The 24895-nt window shown below is 44.0% G+C and overlaps 1 protein-coding gene across 7 annotated transcripts in view; it reads right to left on the reverse strand.

Annotated features, from left to right (window-relative positions):
- TOGARAM2 (TOG array regulator of axonemal microtubules 2) overlaps positions 1-24895 on the reverse strand; it is a 98533-nt gene that overhangs the window by 8965 nt on the left and 64673 nt on the right. For 6 of the 7 annotated variants that reach the window (XM_050948449.1, XM_050948448.1, XM_050948445.1 and 3 more), the window contains 10 exons: positions 24591-24762; positions 22703-22876; positions 20556-20697; positions 16689-16794; positions 13241-13476; positions 11855-12013; positions 10751-10868; positions 9355-9458; positions 8367-8565; positions 6796-7012 (listed from right to left, as the gene is read on the reverse strand). In XM_050948449.1, the coding sequence (XP_050804406.1) occupies positions 6796-7012; positions 8367-8565; positions 9355-9458; positions 10751-10868; positions 11855-12013; positions 13241-13476; positions 16689-16794; positions 20556-20697; positions 22703-22876; positions 24591-24762 (1627 nt within the window). The remainder of the gene's footprint in view (positions 1-6795; positions 7013-8366; positions 8566-9354; positions 9459-10750; positions 10869-11854; positions 12014-13240; positions 13477-16688; positions 16795-20555; positions 20698-22702; positions 22877-24590; positions 24763-24895) is intronic. The other variant, XM_050948450.1, reaches the window with a different exon arrangement.

Here is a 24895-nt window from a genome sequence, read left to right on the forward strand (position 1 = left end):
TCCCAACTAGGGCTGTCACTTAATCACAGTTAACTCCTGCGATTAACTAAAAAAAATAATCGTGATTAATCTCTGTTTTAATTGCCCTGTTAAACACTAGAATACCAATTGAAATTTATTAAATATTTTGGATGTTTTTCTACATTTTCATATCTATTGCATTCTGTGTAATTGAAATCAAAGTGTATTCTTTTTTACAAATATTTGCACGGTAAAAATGATAAACAAAAGAAACTATTTTTCAATTCAGCTCATACAAGTACTGTAGTGCAATCTCTTTGTCGTGAAAGTGCAACCTACAAATGTAGATTTTTTTTTGTTACATAACTGCACTCAAGAAACAAAACAATGTAAAACTTTAGCGCCTACAAGTCCATTCAGTCCTACTTCTTGTTCAGCTAAGTTTGTGTACAGTTACAGGCGATAATGGCGCTCACTTCTTGTTTACAATGTCACCTGAAAGTGAGAACAGGCATTTGCATGGCACTTCTGTAGCTGGCATTGAAAGGTATTTAGGTGCCAGATATGCTAAACATTCGTATACCCCTTCATGCTTTGGCCACCATTCCATAGGACTTTTCCATGCTGATGACGTTCGTTAAAAAATAATGTGTTAATTAAATTTGTGACTGAACTCCTTGGGAGAGAATTATATGTCCCTGCTCTGTTTTACCTGCATCCTGCCATATATTTCATGTTATAGCAGTCTCGGATGATGACTCAGTACATGTTGTTCGTTTTAAGAACACCTTTCACTGCAGATTTCACAAAATGCAAAGAAAGGTACCAATGTGAGATTTCTAAAGATAGCTACAGCACTTGACACAAGGTTTAAGAATCTGAAGTGCCTTCCAAAATCTGAGAGAGATGAGGTGTGGAGCATGCTTTCAGAAGTCTTAAAAGAGCAACATTTTGATGCAGAAACTACAGAACCTGAACCACCAAAAAAGAAAATCAACCTTCTGCTGGTGGCATCTGATTCAGATGGTGAAAATGAACATGTGTCGGTCCGCACTGCTTTGGATTGTTATCAAGCAGAACCTGTCATCAGCATGGATGCATGTCGCCTGGAATGGTGGTTGAAGCATGAAGGGATATATGAATCTTTAGCACATCTGGCATGTAAATATCATGTGACGCTGACTACAACAGTGCCATGCAAACGCCTGTTCTCACTTTCAGGTGACATGGTAAACAAGAAGAGGGCAGTATTATCTTCTGCAAACGTAAACAAACATCTTTGTCTGAGCGACTGGCTGAACAAGAAGTAGGACTGAGTGGACTTACAGGCTCTAAAATTTTACATTGTTTTATTTTTGAATGCAGGTATTTTGTACATAATTCTACATTTGTAAGTTCAACTTTCATGATAAAGAGACTCAACTACTGTACTTGTATTAGGTGAATTGAAAAATACTATTTCTTTTGTTTTTTATAGTGCAAATACTTGTAATGAAAAATAAATATACAGTGAGCACTGTACACTTTGTATTCTGTGTTGCAGTTGAAATCGGTGTATTTGAAAATGTAGAAAACATCCAAAAATATTTAAATAAGTGGTATTCTATTATTATTTAACAGTGCGATTAATCACACAATTAATTGTGATTAATTTTTTTAATTGCTTAACAGCCCTAACCCCAATCAAAACCCCTGATCCTTGAATTTTCGGGTGTATAAGATCCAGTTCTGGATCTGAATTTTGCAAATGGCTCATATCTGTCTGATGGACAGAACCGAAACCCTGGATCTAAAATATTAAAAACTTTGCAGCTTGAACCCATCTCTGTTGAAACCTACACAAACGTAGACAAATGTTGTCATAAACAGATAAGTAAGAGTTAATAGAACAGAAGTACTTCATATCTCTTTTGTCTGTAAAGGGTTAACAAGATCAGTGAGCCTGGCTGTCACCTGACCAGAGGACCAATCAGGGGACAGGATACTTTCAAACCTTGAGGGAGGGAAGTTTTTGTGTGTGCTGTTAGATTTTGGTTGTTCTCTCTGGGTTCTAAGAGTGACCAGACATGCGACCAGGTTTCTCTCCAATCTCTCTGATACAGTCTCTTATATGCCCAGAATAGTAAATACTAGGTAGATAAGGTGAGTTAGGCTTACGTTTGTTTTCTTTATTTGCAAATGTGTATTTGGCTGGAAGGAGTTCAAATTTGTATTTTGCTGAAAGGATTTTAATTTGTACTTGTATACTTAGGCTGGGAGGGTATTCCCAGTGTCTATAGCTGAAAGACCCTGTAACATATTCCATCTTAAATTTACAAAGATAATTTTTACTGTTTTTCCTTCTTTAATTAAAAGCTTTTCTTGTTTAAGAACCTGATTGTTTTTTTATTCTGGTGAGACCCAGGGGACTGGGTCTGGATCCACCAGGGAATTGGTGGGGAGAAAGGAGAGAAGGGGGAGAGAAAGGTTAATTTTTTCTCTGTTAGGATTACTTTCTCTCTCAGGGAGAGTCTGGGAGGGGGAGAGAGAAGGAGGGGGGAAGGTGAATTTTCCTCTCTGTTTTAAGATTCAAGGAGTTTGAATCACAGTGATCTTCCAGGGTAACCCAGGAAGGGGAAGCCTGGGAGAGGCAATGGTGAGGGAAAGGGTTTACTTTCCTTGTGTTAAGATCCAGAGGGACTGGGTCTTAGGGGTCCCTGGGCGAGGTTTTGGGGGGACCAGAGTGTACCAGGCACTGGAATTCCTGGTTGGTGGCAGCGCTACAAGTACTAAGCTGGTAATTGAGCTTAGAGGAATTCATGCTGGTACCCCATCTTTTGGAACGCTAAGGTTCAGAGTGGGGGTTTATACCATGACAAATGTGTTTTGCACAGCTCCAGTACTGACACTTGCCAGTGCTTACAGGTTACGGTATTCCATTTAAGACAGAGCCTGGGATGTGGGGGAGAGGAAAAGCTCCTAGAGACAATATACTTGAACGTGACACAAGACCATCAGGGATCATGGCTGCTGGATACCATAATACAAGGGTGAGGCATATGCTCACCTCCATTTTGCTGGCTGGTGTGGAGAGCAGGTCTAGGTCCACCACCTACTAAGGAAAGGCCAGAACACAGTGGTGCTGACCTCACACAATTCTCTCTGCTTTACACTCAGATACAATCTTGTCCTTATGATCTAAAACCAATTTCCCTGCACAGAGGAACAGTGACAGGCAAGCAGTGAGCAAATTCTATTAGCTATATAAGAGCTCTGGCTCGCTGGTGCAAAGAGAGTTAATAATTCCATTCTAAGGCCTGCCTCTTGAACACTTTAAATATTTCAGGCATATTCACCCAGTGCAGTATTTGTATAGCTGACATAAATCTGTATGGCAATGGAATTTACAACAGGCCTTGGTTATGTAGTTATTGGCAATAGTAATCTTGCCCCATACAGAACAACATTTGGAACAAGCCATCATTTAGCTCTGGATTTATATTTGTTTGTTCTAGTAAGGAACTTAGCAAATCATAAATTTCATTTAAAAAAAGTAAGAGCAAGGGTTGAAGATATTTATGAACTGAAGAGAGGAGAAGGAACCTGTCAAGGCCCATAATTTAGAGCTTCTTAGGAGGTGGTACAGCAGAAGCTCTGCTGGGTCAAGGTCCCCATCACATCAGCATCAAAGCAACTTGCCTGGGAAGCCAAGATGGGTCAGAAACAACATCAAAATCCATGCACTCCTTTGTCCTTATGCTCTAGGGATGTCCAGTACCAGGTTTTACTGCTTAGCCCCATCTTTATAACAAACCAAACTAAGAGTCCAGATCCAATGAATTCTAACATGTTGGGGAAATTTGGATGCAGATTCAAGCTTTGCCATTCTGATCCCTTTCTTCTTGGAAGCTGGTGACTAAATACCTTTGAGATCATTTCTAGACGGGGTTGAGCACCCATAACTCCAGTTGAAGTCAATGGAAGATATGGTTGCTCAACACCTCTGATCATCGTGTAGTGAGTGATTTGCAAACCTAGGATCATCGTAAGACTCCAATATTTTGTGTGGAACTCATAGCTCACTCAAACTGCAGTCCACCATGGTGTGATGATAAGTCCTGTACAAGGTATAAGACTGTGCCTCTGCAGAAGGGAAACAGCTTTATTTTAATGTGTAAAACTCTTAGTGACCCTCATTACAAGGGACATCCCTCATTTTAGACCCAAACTCGTCTCTCATCACACACACATCTGCTCTGATCTCATATTTTATTTATTTTCATGTACGAATTTGGTGCTGCTAATAATATACCAGACTGACAAACCTGAAGACTGAAAGCCTCTGTTGACAGAACAAGCACAACAAAAACAGTGCTAGCACAAACTTCACCCCATCCCACCCCCATCCACTGGCAAGGTGTCTCAACCCTAACCTAGATGGTTAAGTGGGTAATTCAGTCTCTATGGCCCATTCAGGCTATCTGGAATACTTTTATCATTGTAGTAAAATCTCCTCAAGAAGCGGTAGCCAAGTCAATGGAAGAATTCCTGTCTACATAGGGATTTAGGTCCGCTTAACTACAGGCAGGCCTACTCTACACTTGAAAAGATCCACCTCCACAGCAGGCAGTAGCTATGTCAGCAGGAGAAACTCTCCTGTCAACCTAGCACTGTCTACACCAGGGGTTAGGTCAGTATAACTGCATCACTCGGGGGTATGGATTTTTCATATCTCTGATTGACATCCCTGGGTTGATCTAATTTTCTAGTGTATACCAGCCTTCAGTCTTAACCCTCCCTTATGAAATTACCAGCAGGGAAGCCAAATGTGATGTAAACACCTGTCCACTGGCAAATGGGTTAGATTAGTAAAATCAGTCCATACAATCAGGCAGCCATCTGACAGTAACAACTTTCACTCCCTGTTGACTTGGGCTTGACGTGAACTAGTGTCCTAGAGGCAAAAACTCCATATCTAACAGATATCCAGACCTCCATGCCCACATTTGTTGTTGTGAATAATTAATATCAGGAAACAATTACTCATGAAACCAAGATGAGAGAAAATATTAGCTGAGAGAGGGAAAAGTTAATCTCACAGCATTTTAAAACATTGATCCATATTACTGTTTTTCCTTTTGTTCCTCCTTCATTGTGGGTTTTCGTCCCAAAATTAGGACCATGATGGATTGAGAGTTGTGGTAGGTGGGAGACAGCATGAGATGGATGTTTGTGTTTGTCTAAGATGTACATACTGGTTGTGCATCTGAGATCAGTTGTGAGAGGAATAGTGCAAGACAATGAGTCTCGAAGGTTAATATGTAGAACAATATGACACCAATTTACATATATATAGGGTGAGGGCTTTATTCATGTAGAGGGATCTCACTGCACTTTCCAAACTGTGGGGACTGTTGTGGCTTTGAGAGTGTTATAAGGGGCAGTGTGAAGGTGCACCATCCCAGAAGGAGCACCTAGAAGAAATGAAAGTGAGGCAGGTGCAATATCACTGGGAATGCTAGGGCAACTCTGGAAGAGTGCAAGGTGCACTCTGCACACCCTGCAATAGGCCATCTTAACTAACTAGTGGGAATGGGGCTTGTGTCATGGCCTCACTTCCTACCCATCTCATTTGAGGTTTCTAGCACCCTTGATTACACTAGAGACCCCTGCTCTTTGCACTTGAGGAGGGGGGTTGTGCTTGGTCCCTCTACAGGTGCCCAAAAGAGGGGCTGAAGGCAGTTCCACTCCACCCTATTCTTGTACACACATGCAGGATCAGGCACAATCTGTGCCAGGCATCCATCACCTGATCTCTGCTTACTGCGCTGGCTTGCTGCAAAATACAGTAACATGTCAAATTCTAGAGCTCAGTTCTGATCTTTAAGGCACTCAATGGTTTGGGTCCAGGACATCTTAAAAGATCATATAAAATTCTGGGAGTAGGACCCCACTCCAGGACTCCCACTCCCAAGTACAGCTGAACTGTCCACTGCAAGGGTAAAACTCATCAGTATAGGGGACAGAACTTCCCCAGGAGCTGCTCCAAGACAGTGGAACAAAGTCCTGCAAAAACTAAGAAACACCACAAACCACACCATCTCCCACTCCAAGCACAAGGCATACTTCTCTGATCTTGCCTGAGGTAATATAGACATAGCACAGCAGACATGTAATATATTACATGAAATACACTGCTACCTCGATATAACACGACCTGATATAACACAAATTCGGATATAACACAGTAAAGTAGTGCTCCGGGGTGACGGGGCTGCACACTCCGGTGGATCAAAGCAAATTTAGTATAATGCGGTTTCACCTATAACGCGGTAAGATTTTTTGGCTCCTGAGAACAGTGTTATATCAAGGTAGAGGTGTAAAAATAAAAATCCCTACACAATCTCTCTCTGAGGAGAAGGAAAGAACCAGACATGATAGATGTTAGTCACATTATTTCATGCACTTCTGGAAAGTGCTCAGATGCTATGGTTGTGAGCGTGGTTTATGACTGTGAGCGTGAGTATGGTTAAGAACATAAACAGTAGAGAGAAGAATCACTGAAATGCAGCCAGACACATGTTTTTGGTGAAAAACAGCATCCATCTACAGAGCCATTTAGAATTCAGTCAGGACACTTAAGCTGCTAGGCTAAGGGACACCCCTACAGCTGCTGGCCATTCCCTCAAACCAGAGTGGAGTTCATCAGCCAAGTGAGGTAAATAAGGGACTACTCTGAAATTTTTGATCTGAGGCTCAGAAATGGCTTACTGACTCCAAGATGGAGCAACAGTAATTGTGCAGGTATCACACATTGGGATACCCACAGTAGAAACAGGAAGTAGTAAATATTACCTAGATTAGCGATCATTGTGTCCAGCACCCTCACTGCTGCAGTATAAATCCCAGAATTCTTAGAGTTCAAGTTATCAGTGACAACTGTCACCATGGAGACCACGACCGGATGTAAGCCACCTTTGAGGATAGGGATTATGGAGGCAGCTGACTCTAGCGCGTGCTGGTTCACTTTCTTGTTGGAGTCCTGAAGTCTGAGGGCAAAAGCATCAAAAATCTGTTTAAAAATAAAAAAGCAAAATCAGGATGTATAGCACTGTTGGGGCTGGCAGGGAATGTAGAAATAGAGGCTTCCAGCAAGCACAGAAAATGGGCCAGATCCTGCCAACACTTCATACCAGGTCAGCACTTACTACTGTGAGAAGTCTCACGGACTTCCATGTGCTGCTCACAATAGTGAGCACTATGTACAGTACTGTTTGCAGCTTCCAGCTTCTTTAATAGCTTCTCATTTTCCAATGTGTTAGGGAAAGGGGATTTGGGGGTGAGAGGTTGGCTGGAAGGGATAAAAATACTTATTATCTCTCCTCAATAAAGTTCAGAAATCCTTTTACTGAAGGGAGCAGCCAATCTCTTTAAGGTCCCCACATTTACCTTCCTTTGAGTCATTTCAGTGCTTGGGTAGAAGAATCACAATTACCAGTTAATAACAGAGTTTGGGAAGACAGGTGAGGCAAACTGGGCGTAGCTCTGGCTTTGCCAAACTAGAGTTGGTTCTGATCCAAGTCTTGTTTTATCCAACCCTCCCAAAACCTTGGGTTGGTGGAGTGCAGGGCTCTGAGAAATGGTTCAGGATCTGATCAGTCTCTCTAACAGGCAGGCCTCTCAGGTGTAATGCATCATGCACTCCTCATTAGAACAGACTCTGACTCCCTGTCCCACTGCCACCACATTCTCAGGCAGTGATCCCTGGGACAGGGAAAAGCAGCAGCTTCCTGCGGCGGTGTGGGTGGGGGTGGGGGTGGGGGTGGGAGAAGAGGAGAGGAGACCCTTCTCTTCCAGCTCTGAGTCCTCTGCCCTTCCTTTCAAGAGGCAGAGAGAGGGTCCCAGTATGGGAGCCCAGGAGCTGACAGGTTTTTTCAGATAGAGGAGAGGTGAGGAGGAAGTGATCAGGCTGAGCCACTACATTATCCACAGAAGAGAAAGGGGGAGCACAAAGTTGGAGCTGCGCTCTTCAGGGCTAGGAGGTTCCATACCCATCTCCCAGCCCTCTCTTATGAAAAATGTAGCAGCCCAGCCTACTCTTTCCAACCTCCCCACTCCACTCCTGGAAAACAGTGAGCAGTTCTGGGCAGCTGGGCTCCCTCTCACTGTTCTTTGGAGGGGAGAAGAAGGCAGAAACAGCAGGGCCATAAGCAGCAGCAGCTGCTGCAAAGACCTTCTTGGGGGCAGCAGCAGTGGAATCTTGCAGAAAGATAGGGCCAGGCTTGAATTAACTGTATTCAGTAAGGGTGTGCCAGCCTGGCCTGAATTAATTGGATGGAGGGTGAAGGTAACTGCAATTGATTGCATGAAGGGCAGCCTGGGCAGGGTACGTGGGAAAAGGGAACAAGAAAAAAGACTCTCGAGACCTGGATGATGTTTGCGGAGACCAACTGGGGGTTGTTCCTGCAATGCTCCACCAGGAGTGTCACTCCCTCCATTCGTGTCTGAAACTCCTTGGCCATCAGGAGTTTGTTCAGCTCCTTGAGCTGCTCCATCGCTTCCACACTACGGAGAGATGAGCGACGAACCACTGGCTGTGCTGGTGCTAGGGTGTCTGATCTGGACCTGGTATTGGGACAGAAAAACTCAAAGTCACCTTTGGGTAGCAACGTTTTCAGTATAACAATGACAAATACAGACTCGGGGCGCTTCCTGCTCACTTGGTTACAGTGCAAGCTTGCTCTAATAACTCAGCCTCAGAGCTTAGTATAATTACAGGAAGCAACATCTAGTTAACATTATCTCCAGTTTATAATTAGGAAACTGAAGCACAGGGGGGTTAAAGTGATCTACCCAAGGTCACCCAGAGGAATCACTAGCAAAGCTGGGAATAGATGCCAAGTGCTGGCTCCCAGTCCTGTGCTCAGACCATTTCTCTCTTAGAGTTTGATCCAAAGTCCACTGAGTTAATGGAAACAGTCCCATTGATTTCAATAGGTTGGGGACTAGTCGCTTGTAAATGGGGCTCATTAATTCCAGCACATACCTGGGAAAAATTCTAAACACAATGGTGAGGCTTATGCTCTCTTTCTTCTTGCCACCACTGAACACAATGGAACAAATCCACTGTGTTATCAAAAGAGAAAAGACTCTGGTGGCTCCACTGCCAGTCCTGGGAGCAAAAAGGACCAAGTTCCTGTCTTGAACTCTGATCCCCAGCACAGCAGGTGTGGCATTGCCCCTGGACTAGCAGCAGACACTTGACTCAGTAATGTTCTCTTTGGATCTGATCCTTATACACAGCTACAAAAAATTCAGACTAGCCTAGAGATAGTTTATTGATGAATAAGGCTGAAAACTCCATCATGCATATCCTCAAAGATAATGAAATAGTAACAAAGAAATGTTCAGTACCCTTCACTGGAAGGCAGACTGTCCTGGGAGGTAGTCAAGCTGCTGTTCCTAGACTCCCTGCGGCCTTTGGCAGGAGGTGGTTCAGATACATTGTCTTCCATCCCCTATATATATATATATATAAAAAATGCATCTATAAAAAGCGAGAGAAGATGGGAAATGATTTCTTATGACAGTGTAAAACACAGCTTAGAGCCAGGATCCGTGTTCTTCAGATGGGAAAGCAGAGAATTTTATAGCCCAAACAGGGAGAAGAGCCAGAGATGCCCTGAAATCCACTGGAGACATTGCTATTGCCATCCTAATCAATCTGAGGCATTCAGATGCTATAGTGATGGGCAGCAGTATAAAACCCTATGGTCACTTGCAAAACCACTGCAGCCACAAACTGGTGCCTGTTGCAGAGCAGATAACTCTGGGAACAGCTGGACCCCCCTAGTAGTTCTAAAGGTAAAGTTCTTTGGCCTAGAGAATACTGGGAGAATTCCACCTGAGGCATTCCTCCAGCTCTTCAACAAACCCATGTTCTTCTCTAGAAAGCCCATGCTCATCAGGATGATTTCCTACTTGCTGTAGGGATTCTTGGAACACTTTCTAGTTCCACATCACATGAGCGCAGAGGTAGTATTTTCTGATTGGAGTAGGTATGTGCTCCGATTAAGATAGCGACACATCTCTCTTATTTTAGGAAATCTTCCAGGGACATCTCCTCCTCTATCTATTAAAAAAAGGTTTGAAACTTTCAAGAGAACAACTCCCACCTCTGCCCTCTTTTTCTTTCTGGGTATTGTGAAAGTAAAATGAATTATATATTAAGAATAGAAAGGATTAAAGAAATGTTGTCTGTATCTTTAAGCAAAAATGTTGGAATGTTGCAACCAGGTGTCAGGAATACAGACATTAACATAGAACAATTGCACCGTTTAAGGGCAATTGGTGAAGCATTAGCCTTAGATCGATAACAGTTAGTAAGGAAATAGGATATGCATGCTGTGCCCCAGGTGAATTTTCCTGTTTTGCTTTCTTTGTTCCTTTGTCTAATTCCCGCTCTTTTATCTGTATAAATAAGACTGTTTGGGCCTTGCATGGCCACTCACATATTCTGAATGTTATTGGCGAAGCGCTGCGCTAATAAACAGAGTGGTCTGACAAATTGTGAGTCTTGATTCTAACTTTGACAGTATGAAGGAGACCATTTTCTTCTACTTTCCTTTCTTATTTGTGTCCATAATTCCTCCTATTTTACTTCCCTCACTGCCAACTGATAAACTGGGTCAGGATCTGCAGTTCCTTTCCATGAACCAGAAGAGCCAGGGGGTGGGTAGGTTGTGCATGATCATGTATAGACTCTCTCAGTACATATAAACAGAAGATATATCTCCTACTAAGCACTTACTTTCTGCTTTATTGTTGCCATAACATTCCGCAAGTCATGTGATGGGAGAGACTGTTTCAAATATCCATCGAATTTCGGATGAGGCATCAGCACATTCAGCATCTTCCGGCCGTAAAACCTAGCATGGGAAGGGGGACAAATTAATGAAGGAACATTTTCTCTCAAAATATCACCATTTTATTTATCTGTCCAGGAGGCAAGTAGGGATTACAAAAAGAAACTGAAATTTTATGCTCTCCATGTTCAATACAAGCTAGTGGCACTTTGTAAGGACCTTTATCCCCTCCAAAGAGAGATAAATAAAGACTAAGATTTACCTCAAACTGGCATCACTATACAATATGGCCTGCTGCATACAATAGGCCATGGAGCAGCAGAGCAATGAGGAAATATCCTCTCACTCTATAGAGATCTATTAAATAATTAAGGAATCTATTTTTTCTTTGATGAGGATGTGTAACGGTCATAGTAATTTACTTCCTTAAAAAGGCTTTCATTTTGCAAGCTTCTAACCTACTTTAACAAATTATTGCAGAGTTGTTTTCATCCACTACCAAAGAGCAGCTACTTCTATGGTGGAACATGGCAACTGTTCAACAGCACACAATAGTTTAGGGTGGAAAGTGATAACTATCGGAGCCAATTGAAACTGCAAGGGGAGTTTAGGGAGCAGAATGCATTGATCCAGTACCACCAGAATTTGACCAGGATAGTGGGTGCTAACACCCCTAATCTTACCAGAAATGCTCCGGGATCTTTCAATGACCATACATGGCCAGGGATTCAGTTTTACATAACACCCAAAAGATACCCAAGGAAGTCATATATGCATATTGGAGCCAAAGGAAACTGATTGGAGACTAAAGGATGTCTCATGCAATGTAAATGCTTGAATGGATCTTTATTGCCCGATAACCCGTAAGAGATGGATCCTGCACCTTTTCTTAGCCAACAGTATGCACACTGGAAGCATGCTTTCCTTATGCTTATTTTATGTTTTCCTTATGCTTGTTTTACATTCGTTTGCATTGTCATGGTTTGTTTTTTGCCAGCTACTGATCACAAAAGGCTTCTGCATCTGCGAGGGGAAAGGGACATCATTACCTAGTGTCTTGATTGCAGTCTTGAGCAAGCTTCACCAGAGTCTGGACCAGTAGTTCTGTGTTGTCTCTGGTGCCTGACAGAAGTTTCTCAGCCCCAATCTGTTCCATGACAGTCAGTAAGTGTTCAGCGGCGCACTTTCGAACAGGGGGGTTACGATGGCTGAAGACAAGATATCAAAACAGCACATGTCTATATGGTCCTTCATCTCCAAAACCACAGGCCTCTGCCACTTGACCAAGAGAGAGCTCCTTAATTGTTGGTAGTAGCAGGTCTCTTAGCCTCTCTGTGGACCCTGCTATTAGTGATCACAGTATCCATTCATACACACAGAACCACCATTTTACAAAGGGACCACATACAAGGATGAGAAGGGGAATTCAGTCTCCAAGGCACATTTGGATCTTAAGGTTCCTGCTGAGATTAACAACCCAGACAGGGATAGGAGGGGCAACTATGCCTTTGACACAGATATTGGTGCACTAGCATTTGGACTTAGTTCACCAACTTGTTTCATATCCAGCAGCCCATTGAATGGTCAGAGACCTAAAACTACAATGAGGGACAGTGCTATAGTATATTCACCAACACAGCCTCTGCCTAGATATGACCAGAGCATTTGCTGTTTTAATGTTTTCAGGGCTGCAGAATGTATACAGACATGTATCTCACCAACAGTTTTAGCCAGACCTTCATTTTACAGGAATGAATAGCACCTGTTTGAAAGCGCTAGGTGTGGAATCATCACTTAGAAGTGGTGACAGCTTAGTGGTTCCTACAAAAGTCTGCATCTCAAGACCCAGAGGATCTGCTGCACTGAACTGAATCTGGCATTTTGGTGATGCTTAGCTGTGCATTTTGAACTGAAAGTGATGTTTTTAAAGGCAATGATAAAAGACCCTCAGGAATTGACCCGGTGTGGTAAGTCCCTGTCAAACCATGCAGTTTCTCCTGTGGGTACACTCATACATATGTACAACCATATATATGACTGGTCCCTGCTCCTCTTGTTAATAATGCCCTGATGATGTGTGGTTTGTCCCAGTGACCCCGTGATTAGTGCTCTATGGTCATTGAGCAAGAGACTTGGTTTTGACCACACACCAAGATTGCTGTGGTCCCATCACCTGGAGAGTGGAGGGAGCATATCACAGGGCTCTGCACTGATCTATCACATCCCCATCACCACAGCATCTGGGCAATGTTGATGGACTGTGCTAGAAGGGAGGTCATCATAATGTGGTGACTTTATGATAATGGGAGGTGTAAATGGGTAGTGGCAGTGAAATACCCCAGAGCAAAGGGAATTCCTTCTTCTCCACCACTCTCTTGTTCCCCACAAAGCAAGTAATCAGACTGCAGAGGTCAGACAAGGGAAGAGTCACATACTTTACTCCACCGGCCATGAGGGCAGCCATTGCTCGCATGGGAGTCACACTCCCCACCATGATGCCCAGGGATCGATCAGCTGCTTTCTGAATGAATTCGCTGGAATCTCCTGTCTTGTGGAGCAGGACCCGGGCAATCTCCTCAACCTCCTGGTCCATGTGCTTCTTCATGGTCCTGAAGAGCTCGCCAAGGATGCTGATAGCAAAGCGAGACACCTTTGAGCGGAGGTTGCTAACCTGGAGGAGGGAGAGTTACGAGTAGGACACAGGAGTCAGCTTAGATAGAAGATCTACCTGCATGTATCTAGGGGCCCAGGGGAAACCAGAGTTTTATATCACATCAAAGGTGAAATATAGTCTATTGGTCTAAGCATGTGACTGGAAGCACAGAACTACCCCTGGCTCTGACACTAGCTCCTTCTGTAGGCTTGAGCAAATCACTTAAGGCCTGATTCAGTGGGACTGCTTGTGGAGTAAGGAACAACAGGGGGAAGTACTGAGCCCTTAATGTCTCTGCTTTGGTTTCTCCATCTGCATAACAGAGAAAATAATCCCTCTCTCTCTCCACCCCTTTTTCCCTCTGTCATGTTTTGAGGATTCATTAGGATTGGTAAAACACTTTGGAGGAATGCGCTTTGTAAAGATCTGATCCTGCAAGATGCTGAGCACCCTTAATTCCCTCTGAAATCAGTGGGCATCCAGGTACTCAGCATTATTGTGGATTGGGCCCTAATGACAAAGCCCTATCCCATAGTCTGGAATGGATCAGCAGCTGAGAGTTCACAGCATTGTTTTTAAAAGATAGATTAGTGCTGCCCAAAGGCAGGGGATAGTCCAATGGTTCTAGCCATCTTCATATCCTATGTTATTACTATAAAGCAGGAGTGGCCAAACTCTGACTCGTGAGCTGTATGTGACTCTTTTACAGTTAAAGTGCGATAGCTAGAGCGCCCCTCCTCATTCTCCACCTACCAGACTTTGCGGGGGGAGGGAGCTCAGGGCTTCTGCCCTGTGATGGGGCTAAGAGCTTCTGGCAAACAGAACTGGTGCCAGCTGAGAGTGGGTGGGCACAATTTAAAGGTTTGCCTCTCCCCTCGCAACAGCCTGAGTTACAGCCCCGAGGCACACACCCCTTCTTTCCCTCAGTGGCCTCATCCCTTCAGCTCCCAGGTGTTAGCTCTGCATGGTTAGGCAGTGGCAAACAGTTGGGAGTTGCAGGGCAGGGCCTTTGGCTTTAGCTCCTTAGGGAGAGGCAGCAGCAAAAGCAGCAGTTCTCCCTGAAGGTCCCAGCTGTTTGCTGCTGCCTCTACCCAAGGCACAGATCCAGCTTCCCAGCTCCAGCAACCACCATTTAGGAAGGGGTCCCGATGGCACCATGTGACCGAACAAGGCCAGCAAACCCTGGCAAAAACTTGGGGGGGGGGGCGGGATCCCCATGTGTGCCCCTCACACATCTCTAGCTTCTGCCCAGTGGGGAGGGGGGGGATCTCAGGCTTCAGCCCCATGGAAGGCATCTGCTGGGGCTTCAGCCCCACAGGGCACACATGACAGGGCTCGAGGCTTCAGCAGAAGCAGAGCTGAAACCCCAAGCCTGGGCAGGTGCCTCCTGCAGGGCTGAAGCTCTGAGACCCAGCAGGCATACCCCAGCTTTCAAACTTCTGAAGATTGTTGTATGCAGCTCGGAGGGTCCGGAAGTTTGGCCATGCCTGCTACAAAGAGTTCAATGCAAGGCCCAGAAAATGCAATTCCTGGACTGTGAAAGCAAAATCTGGGACAAGAGTGAAATGAAAGATGAACCCATGTCTCTGCACGTGAGCTTCTGCAAGGAAGAGAAAAAGGTACCTCTTCCTTAAGAGAACAGTGAGGTAAGAATCAGAAAAGAGCCTGAGCTGCAAAGTACAATCTGAACATCTGCCTCCGACATCCCTGAATTTCAAAGGGGATAGGGGTGATTTGAATCCTGCAGATCTGAACACAGTGACCTATGAGCTCTGTAAACCTCTATTATTCAAGACTGCTAGATCTTTGTATTGCAGGCAGAAGATGGAGATCGGAGTTTACAGAAGTGAGACAACTCTCATTGTTTGTTGCAGATGGAAGAAGGTTTAGTGTGCTTGGCAAACCATGTCTCGTAATAGCACAATCAGCTGTGCAGGCCACAAACAAGTGCTGAATTGGAACTTACGACTGCTTTGAACTCGTTGACGAGTCTAACATGGGCACAATAAAATCTCTCAATTAACTGATCAAATAAAAATAAAGATGTTCAGAGCAGTCATGGATGACTGCCCTGGAATCCCAGTGCTGTCTGGCTCATGGAGTCCAACACACAAGCTCCAGAACTCTGGATATGCAAGGAGATATTTGTGTCTGAAGCAGCAGGGGAAACATTTCTATGGAGCAAGGCACTAAAAACAGGCACTGGAAGGAAGAGGGAGAAAAGGTCAGCAGGGACCTCTGAGAGTGAGAGAGAGAGAGAGTGAGAGAGAGAGAGAGAGAGAGAGAAACGTGGTCTAGTGAGTCGAGTGTAAACCTGGGAGCCAAAACTCCAGAGTTTAATCCTGTCTGACAATGATGCAGTTTGGTTTAGGCAAATAAGGTTTTGTGTGCCTCAGTTTCCCTATTTGTACAATGCATAACTGTAATACCTAACTCAAAGAGGCAACAGAGAGAGAGTATCAGAGGGGTAGCCATGTTAGTTTGGATCTGTAAAAAGCAACAAAGAGTCCTGTGGCACCTTATAGACTAACAGACATATTGGAACATAAGCTTTTGTGGGTGAATACCCACTTCGTCAGACACTCACGAAAGCTTATGCTCCAATACATCTGTTAGTCTATAACACGGGTTGGCAACCTTTCAGAAGTGCTTTGCCGAGTCTTCATTTATTCACTCTAAGGTTTCGTGTGCCAGTAATACATTTTAATGTTTTTAGAAGGTCTCTAAGTCTATAATATATAGCTAAACTATTGTTGTATGTAAAGTAAATAAGATTTTTAAAATGTTTAAGATGCTTCATTTAAAATTAAATTAAAATGCAGAGCTCCCCAGACCAGTGGCCAGGACCCGGGCAGTGTGAGTGCCACTGAAAATCAGCTCACGTGCCGCCTTCAGCATGCATGCCATAGGTTGCCTACCCCTGGTCTATAAGGTGCCAAGAGAGAGAAGAGAGACTGCATTCAGCTCTAGGGATAGAAAGAGAGAGATAGATAGATGTTGTATATATAGATGCAGATATCAGACAGAGGTCTAAAGATGTAGATATAAAAATAGCTATAGAGACAGATACAGAGCAAATCTTAGAACTGGAAGGGACCTCAAGAGGTCACCTAGTCCAGTCCCCTGCAAATATCTAAATAAAGACAAAACACACACACACACACACACACACACACACAGACACTTATTCTATACCCTGTGTAGACATACATTTAATACAAATTTCTTACCTCTCTGGTAACTGCCAAGGAAACATCATGAAGTCGACAAAGGAGGACTTCTGAATGGCAGGTAGCCAGACATTTGATGCTGAAAAGTCCTTTCTCCTTCAGTGGCCTGAGAGGCAATTACAAAACAGACAGACAGAGAAGAGACAAATCATTGGTTTGCACAGCACTGTGCTAAACACAGTTTCACACACCTGCAACCTGGGGATAGACCCTGGAACCCACACAAGTGGAACACCGAAAGCAAAGGTGCTGGATTTTCAAGAAACTCCCTATTAGTTTTTTAAACTGCTAAGAAAAAAATTGCTTTCCGTAGCCTGTGTGTGCAATTTCTCAAGGACCTAAGCTGGAGGAAGGTGTATGATTGATTTACTAGTTCCACATGATAGACTCAATCCTTGAGAAAACTGAAGATTTTCATGGCAGACTATGGATTTTCCATCTCCCTTTAGACTCAGGAGACAACTTGCATTTTTCTTCTATAACCCTTATTGATGTTGCCATTTAGTTTCAGGACTCAACTGACTGAATTAACAGTGCCACCTATTGCTAAATGACAAGAAGCACAGCCTCCTCTGACAGTCGCCGCAGAACTGGGGTACATGGATTTAACTAAATAGAGAGAGCCTTCATTTTTTCCTGTGTGGGGTAGGGAGGAGTTGTTAAAGAAAAGAGAAAGAAAGTAGGGGAGGAGTAAAGGGGAGAAGGAAAGAGAAGCAGATGAGAGAGGGAAATTTTAAAGTAAAGGGGTTTAAAATAAAATCAAATAACTGTGTTTATATGCAGGGTGGCAGATTTTGACCTCAGTTACACCACTGTTAATCTGGAGTAATTCCGCCGAAACAAATGGATTCACTCTGGATTTACACTGGTGTAGCTGAGATCAGAAATGGCTCTATAGCTTCTGAATCCATGAATGTTCTCTTCCCTCTCTATGCCTAATTTCAGTATAGTGTGATCATCAGTTACATATCGTTGTTTGTGCCCCTGTTAGACAGTGAGGAAAGTTCTTATTCTGAGGATCCTGGCTTCCTAATAAATTACTCCTCACACCCCATGCCCCTCTCCCCAAAACTCCTACCTTACAGAGACTACAGGCAGAGCAATTCCTTTCTCAGTATGCATTGAATCCTAGAGTTTACCTTAATCACAAGGAATGCACCTGATTGCTTGGGCCCCACTCACAGATCTATAATTTGCAGAGCTAGGGGAGGATGCAGTTTTTTAAATGAACACACACACACACACACACACACACACACACACACACACACACACCAGTAGCAAGGCTAAGGGAAAGAGACCCAGTTCTCTCCCCTATGCTTCCAGCATGACGACTCAATCCCATCTCCCGCAGCAGCTTGAGGCCCTGCAAATTGTAGGGCCAACCCTACGTCTGCCTTTATGACTGCTGAAGTGGCCTCCATCTCCTTTGGCTGGGAGTCAAGGCAGGGATTTGATACATAGGAAACAGGCTTCTAGCTGGAGTATCTTCTGATTATCCTATAATTTTATCTCTTCTCTGTAACTGCTATTTGTGGCTACACAAAGGGCCTAAGGAGAAGGTTAATGACTGATGTTAATCTGCTGTTAGCCACAGAAGCATTTCAGCCTGGGCAGGAGAACCAGGCTGTAGAGCTTTCCCTGGTTCATATCTATTGGAAAGCAATTGCACTGTGAAGATTGGCTTCACTTAGGGTACGCGGCCACACTAAGCACATTAATTCGGCAGTGTGCATCCATGGTCCGAGGCTAGCGTCGATTTCTGGAGCGTTGCACTGTGGGTAGCTATTCCGTAGCTATCCCATAGTTCCCGCACTCTCCCCCGCCCCTTAGAATTCTGGGTTGAGAGCCCAGTGGCTGATGGGGCAAAAATCATTGTCGCAGGTGGTTCTGGGTAAATGTCGTCAGTCATTCCTTCCTCCGGGAAAGCAACGGCAGACAATCATTTCGCGCCCTTTTTCCCTGGATTGCCCTGGCAGACGCCATAGCATGGCAACCATGGAGCCCGTTCAGCTTTTTTTTTTTTTTTTTTTACAGCCACCGTATGTGTACTGGATGCTGCGGACAGAGGCGATACTCCAGCGCTACACAGCAGCATTCATTTGCTTTTGCATGATAGCAGAGATGGTTACCAGTCGTTCTGTACCGTCTGCTGCCAGGGTAATTTGGCAATGAGATGACGGTTATCTGTCCTTCTGTGCTGTCTGCTGCTATCATGGGTGCCCCTGGCTGAGGTCGGCCGGGGGTGCAAAAGCAAAACTGGGAATGACTCCCCGAGTCAATCCCTCCTTTATGGTTTCTAAAAATAGAGTCAGCCCTGCCTAGAATTTGGGGCAAGTGTACTAGAGAAGCAGTGTATCAGAGAGTACAGCTGCTCCGTGTCAGATCCCGCAGAAATGATGAGCTGCATGCCATTCACAGGGGGTGCCCCTGCAACAACCCCATCCGTTGCTTCCCTCCTCCCCCAAACTTCCTGGGCTACCGTGGCAGTGTCCCCCCCATTTGTGTCATGAAGTTATAAAGAATGCAGGAATAAGAAACAGTGACTTGTTAGTGAGATAAAATGAGGGGGAGGCAGCCTCCTGGTGCTATGACAGTCCAGGTAGGACATTAAGCGGTGTGGGGGAGAGGAGCCCAGCATCCCGCTGCTATGATAGTCCAGGCAGTACAGAATCTTTTCTTTACACAGGAAAGGGAGGGGGCTGATGGAGCTCAGCCCCCAGTTGCTACGATGAGGATGGTTACCAGCCGTTCTGTCCCATCTACTGGGAATGACAAGGAATCATTCCTATTTTTACCCAGGCACCTCCAGCTGACCTCACCTGAGGCAAGCCAGGAGCACTCACAGGCTGATAGTGATGACGGATATCAGTCATATTGTACCGTCTGCCACCAGGGAGGGGAGAGGAGCGGATACTGCGCTTCACTGCTGCAGCATCGCGTCTACCAGCAGCATTCAGTAGACATAGGGTGACACTGAAAAAAGTCAAGAAACAATTTCTTTCCCTTTTCTTTCACTTGTGCAGGGGAGGGAGTAAATTGACGAGCTATTCCCTGAACCACGCCGGACAATGTGTTTGAACATACAGGCATTGGGAGCTCAGCCAAAAATGCAAATACTTTTCGGAGACTGCTGTGGACTGTGGGATAGCTGGAGTCCTCGGTACCCCCTCCCTCCCTCCATGAGCGTCCATTTGAGTCTCTGGCTTCCCGTTACGCTTGTCACGCAGCACTGTGTAGCCTGGAGATATTTTTTTCAAACGCTTTGGCATTTCATCTTCTGTAACGGAGCTCTGATAGAACAGATTTGTTTCCCCATACAGCGATCAGATTCAGTATCTCCCGTACGGTCCATGCTGGAGCTCTTTTTGGATTTGGGACTGCATTGCCACCCGTGCTGATCAGAGCTCCACGCTGGGCAAACAGGAAATGAAAATCAAAATTTCGCTGGGCTTTTCCTGTTTACTTGGCCACTGCATCCGAGCTGAGATTGCTGTCCAGAGCGGTCACAGTGGTGCACTGTGGGATACCGCCCGGAGGCCAATACTGTTGATTTGCGGCCACACTAACCCTAATCCGATATGGTAATACCGATTTAAGCGCTACGCCTCTCGTTGGGGAGGAGTACAGAAACCAATATAAAGAGCCCTTTATATCGATATAAAGGGCCTCATAGTGTGGACGGGTACAACGTTAAATCGGTTTAACGCTGCTATAATCGGTTTAAACGTGTAGCGTACACAAGGCCTTAGTTCTCTCCAAGCCTCTGATCCTGAGAGAGACTGAGCATAGCTCTGGAGGAGGCAACCACTCACACATCTTTATGTTGAGGGGAAGGAAGGAATTGAAGATGGAGCGTTTCCCTACCAGTCATTGCTATTGAGCCACTTGAGAGCATCAACCAGCCCTTGCTCCGGGTGAGAGAAGGGTCTCATCTCCAAGGCTTCCCCACTTTCAGACTCCTCCTCCCCCTCTGGAGAATCCAGAGCGTTTGCTGGCAGGGAGTTAGCTGTATGGAAAAATCAAACATGCAGATATCAACATGGCAGATGCTGGTCATGACTCCACAGTTAAGGTCGCAACCAAGATTCTATTGTGAAGATTATTTTTTCTTCTGCCTCTTCTAACTTCTTAACTGAAATCGCTATTGGTCTGAATTTTCCTACCATTAAAATGAGCAGTCTCATTTTTAATGAGTTTCAGAAGCTTAGGATTCAAACTGTTTTATTGGTAGGAGACCAAAAAATATGAGCCACATCCTAAACTGGTATAAAGCAGCATAGCTTCATTGATTTAAATGGAAGATCTGGCCCATGGTTTTCACAGTACTGTATTTCATTTAGCCCCTAGCAAAGGGGGATTCTGGTCCATCACTAGAGCTCTTAGGTGCTATAGTAATACAAATAAATTAATAATAATACTATCCTCATGATTTTTCAACCACTTATCGCTGGACACCAGCTTGTTTTGGAAGTCTGAAAATTCACATATATGTATATTTTAACATTCCATTGGGAATGTGATTATTCAGGGGTTTTCATAGATGTCTGAGTCTTGTATATATTTCTGTTCTTTAGGAGCTATCCACTGACTGTATATCAGATATTTGTCTTATCAAATATATTTGTTTACAGACCATGCAGAATCTAAGCTCTCTTTAATAGGAAACATTAATTTCTAACCCTTATGGTTTCAGAGAAAACCTTCCAAATGTGACCTGTAAGTAAAGAGATTCAGTGCTGGCAAATGAATATACTAGTAATCTTAAATTGTACATGATAAATGTATTTTGTCACAAAGCCTATTTGTCATCCGAAGTGCTAGAAGTAAAAAAATTTCACACCTAAAGGTCTTCAGGCCAAAATTTTCTCTTCTAAATTGTATATGAAAAAACTTTTGACTTCTAAAAGTACAAATGTTGTGTCAAGGCTAGATAAAATAGGTTCTGGAGGGGATGTCTATATATGATATATAGTATATCATAATTTATATGTGGTCTATAGGGTTTGTCTGATATATAAGGTACAAAAACTAAAGTTGAGAATTTCAAAAGCGTTCAGCAATGGCCTAACTCTGCTCCCACTAGTCAACGGTAAAAACTCCATTAACTTTAATGCCAACCATTTAAAAAAATCCCTTCCTATATAGAAAGGTGTTCCATAAAAGATTCTCTTCTAAGTACCAACCCAGCCTATCCCTTCTTAGCTTGCAAGATTTAATAGACTCACAATGTCCTATGCTTGTAGGCTAAACAAAACAAAAGCTTCCTATCAAAGAAAGAAAGAACAGAGTCACTAGGTACTCCCACTGTCTGTTATCCATTAATTGCAGGGCAGGGGGGAGACATTTTCAATATCACTCTGCAGCATCCCACATACGTCACCTGTTATATTTAATCTATAGGCCATAATAATACTGTGCGGAGGCATGTGGTGCATGAGGCATGACGCCAAAGCTAGGTGTCTCCAACCACCTCTGGCTGCAATGGTATTAGGCAGTACTGCCACAGCTGAGAGTGATTGGATAATGATTGGTTGAAAAATCATGCAATGTGATAGGCAGCTGCTCAGAGGTCAGTGACAATGAGCAACCAATCAGATCACATATGCAAATGAGTGCATCCTGACTGGCTGCAGTTGAGCTCAGTGATTTCCTAGGGTGTGAACAACAGGTTTTCTGGATTTACACATTCATCTCCCTTTTATGATGTCATCTTACAACCAAAAACAATGTTACACTTTAGAAATTCAAAATGGGTAAAGTGACATATCTTGAGGTCCCTGTTAAATTTGTTTTCAGGCAAAACTCCCATTGGCTACATAAGCAATGCCCACTTCAATTTCACTCATTCTGGAGTGACTACGCTGGGGTTACTATGGATTTATACCAGTGAAACTGAGAGCAGAATTCAGTCCATTTGTACTTTAAACTGTATCAGCCCTCACCCCCAGGGGAACAGAACACCTGAGATTGTGACGCTATCTTTGTGACCCCACTGACATAGCAAGTCTCACCTGATGAGTGTCGCATGAAGCTGCTGTCATGATTGATTATGGGGATACTAGGCAGAGATGGCCTGTTGACCCGTTTCTTTAAGGCAATACCAACGCTGGCTCTGCATGGATTGGTCTCATTGGGTGTAATGGAGATGATCCCATTGGTGTTAAGCAGGTCAAAACCTGTGGGGACTGAAAGAGCACTTCTAGAGCAATGCACTGGATGGCTCCAGGGACTGGTAATGGGGGAAGGTGCATTGGTGAAGGGGTGTCCCTTATTTAAAACTACTACAGTGCTGTTCTTAATTGCCCCCCATCCCTACCTCCAGAAATAACATGATTGAAAACTGCATTACTAGGGACAATGACTGTAAAATACAGCCGTACCTTCTACAAGGGGTGAGGGAAGTTAAGCTTTCCACTCCTTCTCCTCTACTTCTTTTGGGAAAGAATAGAGGATTTATGCCGCTGGGGCTGTCAATGTAGCATTTCTCACCAGCATTAGATTCACTCCACCAAATAGTAATAATAAAAAGTAAAAGTAACCTTCTATAATGCCCTTGGGCTAAGTGCTGACTTGCAACTTTCTCTGCCGCTGCACTCTTTAGAGTTAGTGCCGCAGCACAATCAGAGCCCGTCAGATGCAATTAAATCAGAGTCAGTAAGCCATGCTCTAGTACATTTTTTTTAAATGTGAACTACTTTTGTAACAGCTTCAGTGCTCCTCTAAAACATAAGCTTCTCAGGAGTGTGTGTAGGGGGTGATTTGTGTTACTGCGTAAGCAGGATCTTCCTTCGTATTTTAATTAGAAACATTTCCATTAAAACTCCTCCGGATCATAATATGATTAAAAGCATTTTTTGGACACAATTAGTTTGTTTTCATTATGGCAGGCTGTGCTATAATGAGAGGCATAGGTCTGATCTGCAAGGCAGCATTGTCTAGTGGATAGATCTTGGGGCTGGGGAGACAGGAACTCCACATTCTGTTCCTGGCTCTTCCACTGAATCACTGTGTGGCCTTGAGCAAGTCACATCATGTCTCAGTTTATCCATCTGCAAAAGAATAATAATAATATTCCCCCTTCCTTTGTAAAGTGCTCTGAGGTCTTGGATGAAAGGCACTACAGAAGTGCTCAGTAGTATCGTTGTCATTATTATTAGAAAGGAAGACTAGTCCAGTAGTTAGGACACTAGCCTGGGGCTTTAGAGATCAGGGTTCAACTCCTGACCCTGCTACAGGCTTCTTATATGACCATAGCAAGTTACTTAGTTTCTCTGTGCCTCAGCCTCTCCTATATCTAAAATGGGACTAATAACTCCTTATAGGAGTGTTGTGAAAATAAATGCATTAAAGACTGTGAAGTGCTCAAATACTACAATGATGGGGTAGGTAAGTACCTGAGATCATCATGTTTTGCTGCCTGAGCCAGCTTAGGCTGGGAGCACTGGGTCAGGAAAATAGTCAGCGACACCTTGGCAGAGAGGCAGCCTCCCATATTTTTAAAGTGATGTCTCCAACTGACTGAGCCAGCTGTACTGACAGGCTCTAACAGGAGTTTCATCCAGCCTCCTCAGCAGTAGGGAAATTTGCAATGATGTCTAGAGAAGGGGTAATTGGGTGGGATTTCTCCATAGAAAATCCTAGTGGAAATGATGGTTATTTCTCTAAAGGGATCTTCCTGCCCTGCAGCTCTGGTTATAGGAATGGAATATAGTGACCCTAATTCATATGGCCTGACACTGCAGTGCCTCACACACTATTCATTTACACCTGTGCACAGTAGTTTAACATGCTACCAGTTGGAGTGAGCAGAATTTTTCACTCACTTTGCACAGGTGTAAACGGCTAAACAAGGTGTGAGGCAGTGGAGAACCAGTCCTATAGCCGTTAGCAGCCACTTACCTTCCTGAGCAATGACCCCTGCGTCAACGTTCTGCAATTGCTCATGGAGCTGCAAGGACCTTTCTTTCTTTCTCTCTTTTTCCTTCTCCCTCTCACTATGCAAAAGCTCCAATTCTTTCATTTGCTTCTGGCGCATTTTCTCCTGAGCTGACTTGGATATTGTCACGTGGATCTGGACACAACACAAACACACCAAGGTACACAAATGATACAGAAAGCAGGAAACACTGTGGTACAATGTCACAAACACTGATATGCTTCAATATACACCTCAATAGTTTCAGAAGCAATTGCCCTCCCTGAAT

This window comes from Gopherus flavomarginatus, chromosome 4 (assembly GCF_025201925.1).
Source record: "Gopherus flavomarginatus isolate rGopFla2 chromosome 4, rGopFla2.mat.asm, whole genome shotgun sequence".
Lineage (NCBI taxonomy): Eukaryota > Metazoa > Chordata > Testudines > Testudinidae > Gopherus > Gopherus flavomarginatus.